The sequence below is a fragment of the Triturus cristatus genome, chromosome 11 (assembly GCF_964204655.1).
Source record: "Triturus cristatus chromosome 11, aTriCri1.1, whole genome shotgun sequence".
Taxonomy (NCBI): Eukaryota; Metazoa; Chordata; class Amphibia; order Caudata; family Salamandridae; genus Triturus; species Triturus cristatus.
In genome coordinates, this window is record NC_140594.1 from 411,120,262 (window position 1) to 411,137,205 (window position 16,944).

Below are 16,944 nucleotides of genomic sequence, written 5' to 3' on the forward strand. Positions count from 1 at the left end.
CCGGGCACTCTGTCCCATCCAGTTTTTAGCAATGCGACGCCTAGCCAGGACTAGCTTCAAGTGCAAAAATCTATACACCATCTTCCTGCCCCTTGGCTTTTAACATTACACATGAGAAAGCACTGTGGTGCATTTGTAAGAGGTATATGTACCGTCCTCTGAAGTTCTGCTACAATCACTCAATGAGACTTGGTTATGCATCATAGCATTGAGCTGTGATGGCATATTCACACTGTTTGAATCCAGGAATACCTTACGCAGAAGCAGCATATTTTAGAAGTAAGGTCTGTGATTAAGAACATCTTAATATTATCCAAAAATCATAGTCTATGGAAGAAAACATCTTGGCTAGTCTTTGCCCTAGATTAATAATTTAGTAAGCGATAATTTTGTGAGAGTTTGGACATGAACAAAAAGTAGATATTGCGGCATGAAATGTTGCATACATTTTCTCTTCAAGGATTAATTCACAATATGAGGAGAAGAGTAAGAAAATAGATTAAATACATTGTGCACAATATTGAAGAAGCATGCTCTAAAATAGAAGCAGTGACTATTGCCATCTATTGAGTGACCATTGAAGGAGCAAAGGTGGGGGTAGTCTTACCTGGTGGAACGCACCAGCCTGGCCAGAAGCGTGCGCTTCTCCTCACTGTTGAACTGCATTATTCCAGGACGCTCAAATTTTTCTCTTATCCACTGACATTGCTCCAAGTCATTGATGAACATAAACTCCACACCGATGTGTTGACAGTACGCCATCTGCATTCAGAAAGGAAATTAAAGATCAAATAATGTAACTTTTACTGGGAGTTTAAAGCAATCAGACCACCATATGTGGGTGAAATAGACTCCTAAACATCTGCAAAGAGACACTATTAATCTGTGTTGCAAGGTGGGGTTCTGGCCCTGCCAGGTATGACATTCTGATGGGTTTTAATTTTTTTCGATGAGAGTGTTCCTCATTCTCTATTCAAGGCAAGAGCTTCTCCCATCCTTTCAAACCTCTCACCTGTGAACCACAGCTACCTCAGCTGGGAGGTTCTCTTTCCAATTCACCATTTACCAATCTCTTGAAATTCCCCCATCCATACTAGCTACTAATAATTATCTCTGTTAAAACTAGCAAATTACCACAAGAATTTGCCACCTTTCCTTTATTGATCAGCTCTCCATTGAGGGATTTTTCAATTGCATCTACTACAAGTTTCCTTTCCCAGCCAGCAACTACAGTGTGTCCACCCCCAAAAAACTCAGACAATTCGAACCTCAATCAGTACTGTACCACACTTGTTCTCATGCATCCTTCAAAGCCTGCCTTCTACTTACAACTACTGCCTGCTCTAGTCATTGTTTTCTTCTGTTCTTCGGATTATCTTGTCACTTGTTCATTACTCGTGAACCTTGTTCATATGAGTCGCCAATCCCTTCTTTTAGCAACAAAAATCACTAAAAACTTAAAATTCACCTGATCAGACTTTATTCTAACTTCTAGATAACACAAACTAGACACTACATGTACCTCTCCACTGAATTTGGTATAGACACCAAAAGCAAATGTGGCTCACCTCCAGACGACGGATGATCTCGCGGAGTGGGAGTGCAGTCTCATTTCCTCCGATGAAGGTGGTTGTTGGCAGATGGAAAACCTTGTCCAGGTCAGATTCTTCCAGCCCATAGAAACCTACAGTGTCCAAGGCAGGCAGGACATGCACAAGCACCATTCAGAAGGAGTGAGTGAGAACATAAAACATGACAGCCAGCGCAAAATCCGATTTCAAAGACCGAAGATGAAAAGTGATACAAGACAGGAAAGGGTATATACAAAGCAATAACATTGCAAACAGCCAGGAAAGAAATAAAATTGTAAACAAAAAATAAAGTACAAATAAAGCATTAGATACGCATAATACATAAAATGTATTTTGCAGAAAGCAACAGGTTTATCAAAACAACATTTAAAGAAGCATGGAGTTCAAGGAAATGACATCACATTAAAAACAGGTTACACAAAGTAAAGACGGGGTAAATAAAAATTAAACACAAAATAGGTAGGGCACAAACAATGAGAGGCCGGCATAGGCAATGGACACAAATTTAAAGCATTGGGGTAAGAAAAGAGGCAATTTGGAAAGGAAGGGGGACAAAGGGGTGTGGGTAACATTAGTTTTACATTTAATAGCAGTTGTGAAAACCATTCAAGGTGACCTTCAGCAAGGTGAAAAGAGAATGTGAGAAGTTGACATAATGGTCTAGAAGATAGCCTACTTTTGTCTCAACTACACTGTTGCCGCTGTTTAACCTCTGCACTTTCAATGTAATGATACCAGATTTAGAATTCCAAATGATGATTTTTCGTCAGCAACTAATTCTAGTTGAAACCTCATTTCCTTCCTCTTACCCGATTGCTCGGATTTAGAAGGCACTACCAAAATGCCAGAAATCAAAAAAATTAATTATAAGAAAAGAGGAACAGAAATTTCGACCCCAAACTCATAGTGGAAATCATTTTTGGGAAATCATGTATTTAGAAGGAGCAGCACAGCTACAGAATTCATCAGGTCTCAGCACAACAGTGGAAAAAAGTTAGGCTGCCTCCGATACTAATCTGTTAACTCTCTTCCACTGTGATTTGTCATTTCATGACCAAACATCTTGATAAATGTTAAAAAACATATATATTATTTTTAGAAACCTAAATACATGTCCCTCCGTGCAGGCCTTCCCAATCCTTTGGACAGCCAAGTAGTTTTTCAAAATGCGGTGCAGATCCATTACTACACTGCTGTCAAATGCTGAGAAAAGTGAAGGGTGTTGCTAACAGGAAATAGTCTAAGGTTTAAGAGAACAAGGCACAAAACTTCCTATTTTCTCTTAGGGTTGTGCCCAGCTCCATCTTCTTTCCACTTTATGGAAAATGCTCCCAAGCACAAACACTTTGGTCATAAGCTTCTAGAAAGGAAAGTGTAATTGTGTTGGGCCCCTCACTCAGAGAGTAATGCCTAAATCACATATCTGGGGTCACTATCTAAAAACACTAGCCCAACCACGTATGTTATTTAATTTCCGGTCAAACTTCCAATAAGAACTTTGAATAGAGGTCCAACAAGTAATTAGAGTAGCACATTTAGCATAGTAATATTCATTTGGGTACAAATGCATACTTTTATGAGCAATTTCCCCTTTAGGCAGCCAACAAAAGTGCAGATCTTAACATGCCTTTGGCTTTTAAACTTAGCTTAGAGGATCTTATCTGCAATACTGCAATGAAGCTTGGGGGGGGGGGGGAAACCCAGGTAGATCGTTTTACTTATTCAGATGATAATCTGACAGAACCATCGGCATAAACTAAAGGGTGATTTCGAAGGACATAGGTCGCTTTTAAGCCCTGTAATTTTCACAAGCTTTAAGAATAGACCGCCAATCAAACGCTGGCAGTCTCAAAGGTATTACTCTTGAGCACTGTAAAAATCAAATTAAGATCCCTCTTGGCAAAATGATAAAAGATCAGTATGGATGCAAGGGGGCCACATAGTTCCAGATAACCAAGAGGTATGTGGCCCCATTTGAACACTGCTAGTGAAGTGAAATGGAACTTTAAGTAAAAATAAATTGGGGTCTAAATATACTGGTTTTAGACAGAAATTAGTAATTGTGAGGTTTATTAATTTACTCTATAATATTGATCCAATTATAATGCTGCTCTGATGATGGGTCAATGCAGTTCTCAAAACGCATTTGGAAACTTGAATTAAACTAGCCTCCTTGTGCCTAAAACTTTCAAAATCAGATTTCAGTAGAGTACAGTTTTACTGTCTCCACGACACAACCCACAGTCTCCCAGACGGAGCATTTATTTTCCTAGGATTACTTGTCTGAGGTCCAATGTCTTTAAACCTTCCAGTCCCAGGTAATTTTCTGCAATTGTATTTGTGTAATCAGTAAAGAATTCTTCGGATAATTACAAATAACCCAAGAAGGATAAGAAAAAAATGCAACTTTAGACTCCAAATTAAAATAATTTTTATGAACTGCTAAAAAACACACATACAAGAATTATGACAAAGGTTAGACTGCAAAGAGAAGGGGTCTTGGGTAACGGTATTTCAGCTCACCCACTGAAGTCCAGCATGCATGTTGTAAACACAAATTCAGAAAAATAAAATATAATTAAGGCAGAAGAGATCCTGAACATGAAAAGCCTTGCTTCTCGTAAGCGAAGTACAACGGAACAGTAGAACCAGATCTGTTTAAGCACCTCTTCAGGACACCAGATTCTGCCCTAGTGTACTCTCAAGAAAGCGCAAACCTCAGTTTGGTTTCATTATTTTTGGTGGACTGAAGTCACCCTCCATTTTCACGTCTGCTGTCTCATAAGGCTTCAAATATCACCTTTAGGCAGACTTTAATGTGACGTCAGCTGCCTAGAGCATCTTCCTACCAAAGGAACAAATAGACATCGTATCTCTCTCACTCACTCACTCTCGAGAACTAGGAAGCTTGTACTGGGAGGACAGAGCTCTGCCCTGGGGTCTGTGTTTAAGGTTTCCATAAATGAGGTATGGAGATACCCAAGCAGTGCCTGTTATTGTTAGTCACATGCACTCTGCTAAAACAAAGACCATCTTCTCTAAAGAGGGCTTCTTTCGTGACAGTTCCTTTGCTAGTGACGGGAGCAAATGAGAACCCCCAGAGTGGTTTAATGATATGCTGCAAGAAGAGTGGATCTTTTAGCAAAATTAAGGTTTTGTTCACAATGGTCGGAGAGTGATTTGGGAGAAACTGAAGTAGATGTATCGGATGAAGTGGCCTTACAGCCCAGCCTTAAATTGTTTCAACTGAAGCACCTCCATTATATTTATTATAAAAGCACAAAGTTGCACGAAAGGGGCTTAGTACACCTGCAAATGTACCAGTATGCAGATGTTCTGGAGACAGGCCTAGAACAACTGGCCTGCAATACTGGGAAAAAGATAGATTTGACTACCTAGTCTGGGATATTAGGCACTTTGATCTTACAAGGAATCTGTTCACCTTATTCATTTTGAAAGTACCTGCAGCTATGAGGGATGCAGCCAGGGAATAGGGCAGTATACTGGCAACTAGGCTGGGATTATGGCCAGTTGGACAGGCTTGTGAATGGCTTCTAAAAATGTGGTTTATGCGTCAACAAATGTTAGCCAAGTCTGAAAGGAGAGGATGACCATTGTCAATTTGTTGTGGACTGGAGTGAACTGAAGAAGGGTGGTGAAATATACGAAGTGGAGTACCTGCTCCATTACGTGTTCCACCCTTTGCCTTCTAAACAATAAGCATGATGGCCAATATTCATGCAGACCTTCCTCCTCTTGAGAACCTAATTTAAATGCTGCTCCACAATTACTGTGATGACACTATTGGTTATTTTATTTGGTATTCAAGTTTGTGTTCTCTTTTAAGGAGTGTTAAAAGTCAATAAAATTAACTTTATAAAAATATTTAACTGTGAAATCTTAAAATGGATACATACTAACAGAAATTAACAAACCTAACGCCCACACCAGAAAATACAACTGCAACAAATCCATTTCTTTGAAAGACCACATACCATGAGGCATCTTGTATTTCTCAGCAGTCCCCTTGACAAAGGAGTACGGAAAAGGAGTTTTTGCTGTACAATTGCCTAGGCATGCAAGACTTGTACAAGCCTTAATGAATAGACTATCCTTGGCTACATGGTCATCTGGGACACCCACTAAACATCAAACTCCTCTGAAAAGCATACCAGCCATGGATTCACTTAGCACTGATGAACTGGAGTCTATTGCTCAACTGTGTATGCAGAAAAGGGCATGCAATAGTTTATATATCCTCTGCAACACAAATACACCTTTCAGCGCCCCCCCCCCCTGGTGTGCCAGCCCTGTAACTATAGTTTGTTCCATGGCCTTGTTTCTATACGTCTGGATTTGTGTCTACTGCCAAGCTGTTCCTTGTCTATTCCTTTGAGTGCTAGTCTGGTTTCTAGGACTCCAAGGATGGCAGCTACTGGAATGTCTGTCCTCATTCTCTAGTTCTGTTCAAGTTAGTTACAGTATTCTACACATTAAAGAGACACCTATTCACTTATGCAACTTTTTTTGCCCCTTGAGAGGACGACAGATGGTTCACCTAGCGACTTCAAAAAGAATACATAAGGGCGTGCAGCCCAGCAGGACCAAGGCTTATTTGTATATTCTTGCTCCCAGTGTGCAGTGGCACAGCGAGTCCAAAAACAAATACTGACTGGAACATTACCCAGAGAAATGAGTGGCAGTTGTTTACTCACAAATTCACTCAATTTCCCCCCCAAAAAACGATATATAGCTACAATACATATGTCTACGGAGAGTCTCAATAGTGGAGAGTTAGCAACTTGTTAATCCTGAAGCAATTGCTACTTGTCTTAGCAATCAATTCCATGGCTGTTGCATTGGGTATTTATTGGGACCACTTCTGTGGTCTCTGCATCAACTTCTATCCCTGGATTCCTCGCTTTTTTGTTTTTGCGGCTCGGAGACAACACTATTCAGGATGACGTGGACCTATACAGACTACTGGCTAACATAGCAGCCCAATTCTTATCCTGACAAGCTGCTCACAAGCACATTGAAATGCTCCTATTATGGCACAAGTTACACAAACAGAATAAATATCCACATACCTGGGCAAGATCTGCCACGGCCAAAGGTCTAGACATTTACAGCAAGCCAACTTTAATCTTTCGCGAATGATACGGGAAGCAAAAGCAGAATGCTTCAACTAACCCATACGGTTACAAGCCTCTGGTGGTGTGAATATACAAGAAAATTAGGTGTAGCTGTAATACGCATAGATCATAAACAACTATGGGCTTACCCTCCTTTGGGGTGTAGTCCTTAGCTGCTCATCGGGATTACAACCAGACATCATATGCACTCCTAAACATTATTTAACATGGGAGGAGGATTTTTTCAATACGTATTTAATACACAGCTTGATTACACAGGGTGGAACTCTGTAAGAGCAACCATTAACAGCTGAATAATACACCAGCCTGTGTATTTCCCCTCTATGCCTCCAGCCCAATCCTTTTGTACCCCTCTTTTTATTTATGCCCTCATGCCCAGGCTCCCCTTCCAATAACCACTTCACTGAGCTCTTTGCCATCCCCTCTTCCTTATTCATTTTCAATTCTCTCCTCAATGAGCTTTCTTTTCATGCCTTTCTCCCACAGGCTATTCTTCAAGACCTTCCTCCATCACCTTATTTCCTTTCCTGTATCTCCTTCGTAGACCCCGATCCTTGTAGGTCCCTTTAGGCCCTCAAGTCGTACAAATGGAGACAGCAACAGCAATAAGAATGTCATTTCCTTTCACCACCCATCAACCATCCTTCAGCTATCTGCGTGTTTCTCTAAGAAAAGTCATCAAGAAGCTAAGGAGGGTGTCCACTACTACACAATAACTTGACATTCCAGAGTCTTAAGGAGTGCCTCAAACATTTCTATCAAAATCCCACCTTCTGCACAATACTCTTCCCATGTTAAATAAGTGGGATACTGAATTTCAGGGAGTTACAGACCAGTGCCAGCATATCCACAAATTCAGCAAGTCAGAATTAATGGAATACAAACATGCATCTCCTTGAACTCAGGTATTCCAAACAGTACTTTCATTCCTCAAACTAAAATGAGTTCATTGTCTGTTCATCCAATTGGTGCATGCTCTGGTTAGTTCCATTATATGACCAATTATGAACCAATGCCCGGGGTGGTTAGAAAGGATGTCTGCATACCTCCCACTGTTAGAACTCTCAGCCGTTCCATGAATGCTGCAAGGTCTGGGAAAGGGATTTGCAGGCACACACCAGGAAAAAGACAGAAAAACCTGGTCAGTTAGTAAGGACCACTGTGGATTCGGAAAAAAAGTTAATCGGAGCAAAACAGAGCCTGCTTCATTAGCCTTATTGTGCCAAGTGACACTTTGCATTTCAATATTCAGCTCTGTCAGTTAAACTACCCCACGTTCTTGTGGTGAAGGAGACCTTTCTCCCATGCACACTCATATGGTCAACTAGAACAAGAAGTCAATAAACCTGGACAGAAACACTTTACTTGGCACAAGAGAATGGTTCGAAGATGCCTACTGCCCTTTCGTACCTCAGGTTTACACTGGCCTTGTTAATATGGCCTTCAGGAGGGACTCAAAATAATTCACATTTTACTACTTTTCAGTAACAGGTACGGAAACCACAACCGTTTGCGGGGGTAGGGTGCACATCTACAGTCGTACCCGATCACATGTATGTGTCCTTGTAGGAAGCTGGCTCTTTATGTACTATACCAAAGTGAGGTATAGTGTGCACAGAGTCCAGTGGAACCCCAAAGGTAGGCAGAGGTAAAAGTAGATAGCACCTTACTCTCCATTTGTGATAGTGTGGGCGAGCAGTAAGGCTTTATCAGAGGGTAGTGTTAAGCATTTGTTGTACCAACTCAATCAGCAAATGATGTCACACACTCAAAGACTGAACTCAGACCAAGTTTGTATAAAAATATTAAGTTATTTTATTTTTAGAACCAAGCTAAACATGGCACAGGTAAGTGAAATAAATGCTTTGCAAAATATTATGCAATGTTTAACAATTGAATGCAAGTTCAAATGCAGTTGTTTGAAATACAGGTAGGTTAAAATATCAAAATTACTTTTCAGATTACTTTTCAAGTTACTATTTCTACTCAGTGTGATATGCCTAGATATCACATTGGGACATTTCCTAGAGAAAAGCCAAGTAAAATCAGTTTTGCACAGTTGTAGCATTTCAGGTTTTCATACAAATCTACTCCACACTTCGAACATTTTGCAAGGGAAAACAGTCAATGCATTCCCATGGAGAGAAATGAAGCTATCGGTTAACAGGTAAGTACTGTCTTTGGGGTTGAGTTTCTGGGCTTAGAACAAGGGTTCCCCCAGGGTCAAGGATGCACTCTCAAAGCACCCTCACTGGCACTAGGGCAGCCAGATGCAGAGTGCTGAGGCCCAATCTTTACCAATAGGGAATAGGGGGCCTACGGTTGGTGGCTGCTCACTAGCAGTCCACAAGGTTGTGGGAACAAAGCTCCTGGTGGTTGGCTCAGGGCAAAGGGGGATCAGAGTTAGCACCCAAAGTATACCCGCAGCGGCACAGGGACGGCTGGGTGCAGGGTGCTGGTTTGGCGTCAGGTGACCTATTGATTTCAAAGGGGATTCTAGGGATTCAACGAAGACTGCAGGCTCGGGGATGAAGAACTTCTGGGGGTGGCCACCAGTTGCAGAGATAAGTTGGGATGCTGGAACACCGCAGGTTGGGCCACCCAAGGCTGTGGGACTTCGGATGCAGGGGTGTCTTTAGGAGTTCGGTTTTCTTACCAGCTCCGGTAGCGGTCGGTGGATCCTCCAGAAAGAGGCTGCAGGCTTCGCTGGGAGATTAGAGGCAGGTCAGAGAACACCAGATCTCAGGTCAGGATCGCCGAGGAGACCTCCTTGTGGTGTTGGGCCTTTCGAACTCAGGCCGTGGGCGTCGGGTGCAGACTAGCAGATTTGGCCGAAGCTAGAGTCTGTGGATGAGCAAATCCGTTGCTCAGGGGAGACAGTCTTTTCTGTGGAAGGCAGGGCAGGTACTCTGGGTTCTTGAGGTTGCTGGCTGCAGGACACACCGGGATTTCGCTTCTGCAGGGTCGAGGTGGGGACAGGCCGGTAGGGCTGGGGCCAAGTTAGTGGGCGCCCTCCTCCTCTTAGCTTCAGCACGGCTCTACGTCCTTTTCTTCTTGGTCGGTTCTTGTACGAGGAGGCAAGGTTCAGGTAGGTAAAGGCAGGGACCAATGGTCCCTTCCTTGCGGTGGGTACACCTCCTATTATGCCACCCTCCAGTGGGAGGGGGGCATATGACTCATTTTGGTTGGCTGGGTCCCCCCCATCTGCAAGATGGCGGATACTGCAAGTTGTGCTCCACCTTCCCCACCTGAGGGGTGGGGTTGACAAAGGTGGGCACGCCTCCCTTGGTTTTCACGTCCAAAGTGGGGGTCAGAACCGGTGGGGGCCAGTTGATGGAAGCAGCAAAAGGCCTGGGGAAGCTCACAAGGGCGACAAGCCTTTGAAGCTTCCCCTTCATGGACCCTGCCCATCCTGGAGGAGGAGGCTTGTCACCTGGTCCCAGGATGTGCATTGTTTCAGACCCCTGAGAGCAGCAGGCTCTCGACCCAGGGGTCCAGAAACAGGTCTGGTGGTGGCAGCTGGCGAGCAGCCACTCAGCCTGGACATTAGTGTTAGGTCGTTTTTTTAGGGGGCATCTCTAAGATGCCCTCTGTATGCATTTTCATTTAACCCCACACTGGCATCAGTTGGGTTTAATGTGCTGAGAAGTTTCCAAACCTCCCAGTAAAACCATTATGGTACTGTGGCGTTCATAATGACAAACTCCCAGCACCATACACTCCCAGCACCATACACTCCTAACAGCATTACTACACTTATAATGTCTAAGAATTGGCTTAGACACTGTAGGGGTACAGTGCCCCAGCTAGAGGAGTGGCTGACTTGTGCCAGGGGAGTGGTTTGTAGACATGGCACACAGGGATGGCGACTCTTTGTTCTGCACCAAAATACGCAGCCTGCACAGGTATTGTGTGTGTTTAAAGGTACGGGGCCTCTAAGGGCTGAAGCCCTTAGAGGCCTTCCCTGGCCACAGGGCCCGTGGTACCATCTACAAGGGAAAGACCTGTGGCAAAAGAGTGCTAATTTGTTTTTGTTTTCAAGGCAGTTTAGGGTAAGAACATAGGCCCTGGGTACCTGTTTGGCAGGCACGCAGGGCACACTCAGTCAAAGCACAACAGCAGGTCAGCAAAAAAGTGGGGGCACCCATGCAAAAAGAGGGCACTTTTACAGTCGTAAAAAAAATGCTGTTACTCATGAAAGATCCACAATGTCAAGGAAAAGCTCTACATAACTAATACCAGCCCAAAAGCATTACTGACTCATGGATAAACATATATTGCTTAAAGTCAGATACTGGAGAATAAGTTCTAAACCTATGATTGATACAGAGCTAGAGAAACTAAGACTCCATATAATTATTCAGGCTTCTGCCCAGTCAAAATATTGGACAAATAACTTTGAGGAGTGCAGCACTCTTCTCACCTCTACCTTAGTTGCGACAACTGGCACCATGACACACAAATAGTGTTTGGGACTTTGATGACAGTTTTCCGTCAAGACTGTTTAAATGCTTTCTTCTGAGCTTTGTGTTTGCACTTAGACAAAACAAAAGAGGCATGGTAAACTCCTGTTGGAAAAGGCAAGTAAGAATGGATTACTCTTACTGTGCACAAACGTGCAATTGGAAGATCAACCTGAGGCCCTGAGGAGGCCGTAGAAAAACAATATGGTCAATATGTGTTGCATCAAAGGAACAGATAAAGAAAAAGATTCCTTTTAGATAAATTGGGAGAACTAAAACCACCTAAAGCAGCAAGTGAAACAGTATCAAATTTAGAGATGGTAATTTTATCTGGCTGTAGGAATGAAAAGAAGCTCCAAATGAAACATGCAAAATGGACAAGGTCCTGCTGTTCACATGCTCTTGGATTGGAGTAGATAGGCTCTAATTATGAGAAGTAATGGACTGCACAAGAATGAACATAAGAAACTACAGTTTTAAGAGTCCGCAAAGTAAAAATGACTTAGTAATCAGATACAAAACAGGGTCTCCGCTCTATAAATAAACGTAGAGAAAAAGGTGAACTTTTTCTGCCATTATGCAAGGAGGACAAACGAAAGCCACACTATTGCCTGTTCATCCATAAAAAGGTTTAACATTTTAACTTCAGAAACTACGCAAGTGGAAGTTGGTCAGTGATGTTTCTCTAACCTTTTTTCACTCAAATTACTGATAATGGAATTGTCTACGAATCTCAAAAGACCATTATTAAAACATTAAAAAGCATGTTGGCCCTTTGATAAAATTGCCTTAATGTAGGAGTTTTTAAAATGAAAAAGTAGTTTAAATTCCTTATTGCATTAGATAGCTGGTGACCACAGAGTACACCCAATGTGGTTTCAACTTTGGTCAGGAGTGTGAAACCGAAAAGAAGCAATTACTCCAGCTCACTAAAGACTGAGGCTGAAATGGAGGGTGCCTAAGACAAAATGGTAGGAGATTAGTATTAGGTCAAGCACTTACATATTTGTTCAAAATTCCAGAATGAAACCAGTGAGGTGGAGATAGCACAAGGCAAATTACAGATACACTAATTTCCAAGAACTACATGGTGCAACAGAAAATCAGCTCGGCGAACAGATGCAAGGGATATTTACATACTGGGTGTGGTAAACCCATCCTATGCTATAATCAGCATAGGTCTAACAGGTTACTGACATGTCTTTGCAAATGTTGGCCATTTGGAAAGGGAAGATCTTGAAAGAAGGAGCAACAGTCAACGTGACACTTTTTGATATGCAGTGGATGCTACTACATACTGTTAGCCAAGAACATGCCTGTTGCATTTAATGAACATCCGGAAGAGTTGGTTGTTTCTGCTCAAGTGTGTTAAGCGAGATGTCTTCAATTATAATTAGTTTGAACTGCCTAAATAAGTAACTACTTTCGTTGTGTGCCAAGTCTTTGAATGTAGCCCCATATGGGAAATTGCCCAGTGTAGCATGACAGAGTGGGCCCTTTGATGGAGTCCTGGTTCAATGTGTAATATCTGAAGTATCTCTGTAACAACTGCCCTTGACCACTGTCTCCATGTCCTATATACTACTGCACTCATGTGGACTATCAAGTACCTCTTCAGACATTTGAATCTGAAAGGGTAGTCATCTCAATTAAAGCTTACTTAAAAACTGTTTTGAAAGGTACTACAAATATTAAGAGTGCATACAATGTAAAGTTAAATGCCAGTGTCTGTAAATACTCCCCAGATCATCTGGCGGAGAATCCCTCAGATCTTGCCTAGCTTGAGGAATTCTAAATGTATTTTATCAAGTCATTACTCAGTCTGGAAGGTCTACTGCAGATGCATCCGTGTCATTATAGTAACTAAAAGATGATCATCTTCCGCTGCCAATATCATCATAATCACGTGGCCTGTAATCTCAGTGGTCATCAGTGGCAGGGGAAGGGGAGTCAGCGACTGAGCTCTAACCGAGCACGTCCGACCATTGCTTGCATGCCCACGCCCCCACTGTTGCTCCATCTAAAATAAGAATCTAGGCCACATTTAGGGTTTACATGACTAGTGATTTGCCTCTTCGTTCACTAATGGCATGGTTGTTGGTGGGCGAGTCATGAATGTTTCTAAAAACTCACTTTTAATAAATGTCTGTCTATGCCGGGATCTAATCTGATGTACTAAGGTGAAACACTTGCACATGCTGAAGGTAGATTGTATCATATTTTTACACTCTGTTTCTGCACAATATACATGCCAAACGTTTTCATGGCTTGGCTCTTGCACGGACTCTTAGAGCCAAACCAGACCCATGGCTCACTCACCAGTGTTATCCGCCTGCATCCTTCTCAATTCGCGACTGGGGCATGGTACATGGGGCCGTCAGTCACTTCATAAAATGATTTGTAAAAGGCCAGGACTAGAAGCAATGAGCCCTGCTTACATGCACCAATTTGACAACTCTATCACAAGGCTTCTTGTAGCGGAGACGAAGAAGAGTGCATAAAGTAAAAATACATTTAAAATAATTAACCCACGGTCAGGGACTCCAAGCTTTGTGTGGTTTATGACTGCAATCACGAGTTTACAGGGAGAATTATAAGCCCCAGATGGGCAGCATCGTACCTTCAGCATGAGTATTTGGGGTGCGACAATCCTAAAATGTATTCTTTGTTTGGTAGTTGGGTGTCTCGAGTGGAGTCTATGTCTATGTTGTTTTTTCTCGTCACTCTCATTTCACTAAGAGGTTTTAACTTGTCCATTTTTTGGATTGGGATCTTAAATATATATAGTGACCAGTTTACAAAAAAAAATTGTAAATCTGCACCCATTAAAGTACTCCTAAAATGGGAACAAGTTTGCTGCTTTTGATAGACATACAACTGGCAATCAAACACTCAAAATGTGATGGGATGGATGCTTGCAATAGATTAACCAGTGGTAATCGCTTGAGGTAATATAACAACCCATCATTTTTCACCCACTGAGCCACAACAGACAGATGCCCACCTAAAGCAGATCAGTAATGACCCCGAATCTCACAGAAACAGTCCATACAGAACCTTGGTTATCTCACCCATCATTCATGCGGCTTTTTTAGTTGGGAAAATTAAAGATCACACTCCCCAAATCTCACAGACTAAGCTATGACAAATGGGTAACCTGGATACAGGGAGAGCGATTTTGCAGTTGAAATTGAATTTGTTTGCTTTCCTGTTCAGATATCTGATCCTGGCACTGCTCAATGAAACTTTAAGGAGAACTGTAAAGCTATCTTGCCGGGAATTTTAACAAGACTTCTTTTATGGAGAAAGCCAATGCGGATGCTTGCCCAAGCAGAAATTACAGTTTAAAGGGCACCTGCACTTGGTTTATGTGATGGTGTGCATCATCACAACACCAAAGTCTACAGAGGCAATTATTGGCTACATTCGATGTAGTTTATCTATGCTGACGCACTGCCAACTGAGGCAGACTGACACAGATTAATTTTGTAAAATGGAAAGATTGCATTTCCTACACACCACTTTCCAAGGCACAGTCAGTAGAAATGCCCGATTGTACTAATGCAACTAGAGAAAGAACAAAAAAATTCTCAATTAACTGTTAACAGAAAAAATGCACTTTCCTTCCAGCTATCCCTCCCAAAATAACATTGTGCAACAGATGTAATCTCTTTAGATAATCAGCACCACGCGTGAAGACATTCAACTAAGTAAAATGTTGTTACTGAGGAGAAACTCTGGCTTAGAAAATTAAAGTTGATAAAATACTTTGAAAATAATTAACCCAACAGAAACATGGGTAATCTGCTAAAGAAATTCAGATTGGAATTTCGATTTAGAACAGTTTACTGAATCAGAAGGTTTGACATTCTCAGACATGGGACAACTACTTCAGTTGCCTGGGAAATCTGGCACCCCACTTATTTATTTATTTTTAGTTTAGTATAGCGCGAACTAGACCCGAGACATTGGGTATCAGATCGTTTTACATGAGCACCAGTTTTGTCAGATGGACACATTCATTTTGGTTAGGCACGGGGAGATTAAGTGATTTGCCCAGAACCACAGGATGTTGAGCATCGTTGCCGAGACTCAAACACCAGGTTCCCCAGCTTTGAAGTCGACCACTCCAGCCATAAGGCTACATTCTGACCTTCGGAAACGTAATTTCACATGTAACACCATCATGGGCGTATGCAAAAAAAAAAAAAAATGGGCCAGTTGTTAAAATTCTCAGATTATGTACAATTGAGGAACGGCAAGATCATTCCCAAATCTTAAATCCAATTGTTCAAAACTTTATATAAACTCTATAATAAATAGCTATTTGCAGTAATAGCCGATCCCCCAAAAATTAGTTGGGGAAAATGGCAGAGTTTATTCGTAGAAAACTGGCCTCGGCCACAATACTGCAGAGAATCACTTCCTGCTTAAAAAAACACAAGCATTTGCAATGCAATAGGTCTCGCATTTGCGAGTGTTTAAGCTAGTGGCATTATATATGACAATGCCTTTTATTTATCTTATTTGATAATTAACACAAATAAATGGCATTGTCATTTACAACGCCAAAAGCTCAAACTCTTGCAAAAGCGAGCACCATTTTATTTCAAAGTGAAAGCGCGCATGGTGCGCTGAATGTTGCAGGAAAGCATGTCGTGTCTGCAGTAGGAGAAACTCATTAAAGAAAATGGTTCTTACAGAGTTAATAAGATATATTGTGTAATAGAAGTAAAAGGGCCAGTCCTCATGGAGGTTACAAATTAAGACAAGGTGGTACTAAGGAGGGACTAACAGGCCTATTAACGAATAAGAAGCTAGCATTTAGAAAGGACAATGACACAAGCCAATGAAAAATATGGGCAGAGAGTGGGTGGGGCTTCAAGTCCATACTCTAATACAGCATGCCTCGCAGCGCATGAACTGCCCAGGCTTGAGCTAAAAATATTGCGAGACAGGCCTATAGTGGTTACCTTGAAACCAACAGAATCCCAGACCTCAGAACTTTATGGTACATCAGTAATGTAAGAAACTTGATTGTGCAACATTCCGTCTGCAGAAAAAAAGCCCATCAGAGATCAGGCAATGGCCGAAGCAAACTTTTGTGTTAACCACTCTATATTGTTGGAGTGAAAAGCTTAGCTTATACAGAACTGCCACGGCTCTATCTGTAGCTTAGCACTGCAAGCCACTCTGCTTGGTGGACCTTTACAAACAACTTTCATTCAAACACATTTATCCCTACAGGTTTGGTGCATCGGGTCAAGGGTGGGTTCAAATATTTGTAATGAATATGAAAATGTTTTAGAGTACTGAAGGAGCAGCAATCTGAAGAATGGAACAAACTCAGCAATTCTTTGAGAAATTGGAAATCTTTTGCAGAATTCTACCCTGAATGAAAAACGTTGACAGGAGGGGTTACTATTCCAGAGCAAGCACAAGAGCTCTAGTCCACAAATGTAGGAACAATACACAACAATACAGCTGGAAAGGATTAGGCTTGGTGCTCCTCTGCAGGGCCACAGAGCCCCATGACATTGGGAGACGGTACCAGGAAGCACACTCATCTATCATTTAAGTCACTGGTAGGTCAGGGGTTCTGGGGTAGGATGGTGTTGCAAGGTCCTCATGCAGGACAGGATGGGCCGAAGCAGACAAACATTGGAAGTTCTGCTACAGGCAGGCACAGGGGGCCCCCAGTCCAAGATGCTACCCCGAACTCCAGCCTCTGCC

The 16,944-nt window shown here is 42.1% G+C and overlaps 1 protein-coding gene across 6 annotated transcripts in view; it reads right to left on the bottom strand.

Annotated features, from left to right (window-relative positions):
* The window catches only part of OGDH (oxoglutarate dehydrogenase), a 587,498-nt gene that overhangs the window by 464,480 nt on the left and 106,074 nt on the right, over nt 1-16,944 (bottom strand). For 4 of the 6 annotated variants that reach the window (XM_085636081.1, XM_085636083.1, XM_085636082.1 and 1 more), the window contains exons 5-6: nt 1,569-1,684; nt 608-762 (exon numbers count right to left, since the gene is read on the bottom strand). In XM_085636081.1, the coding sequence (XP_085492207.1) occupies nt 608-762; nt 1,569-1,684 (271 nt within the window). Of the gene's footprint in view, nt 1-607; nt 763-1,568; nt 1,685-7,794; nt 7,840-16,944 lie in introns of all 6 variants that reach the window. The other 2 variants (XM_085636078.1, XM_085636079.1) reach the window with 1 other exon arrangement.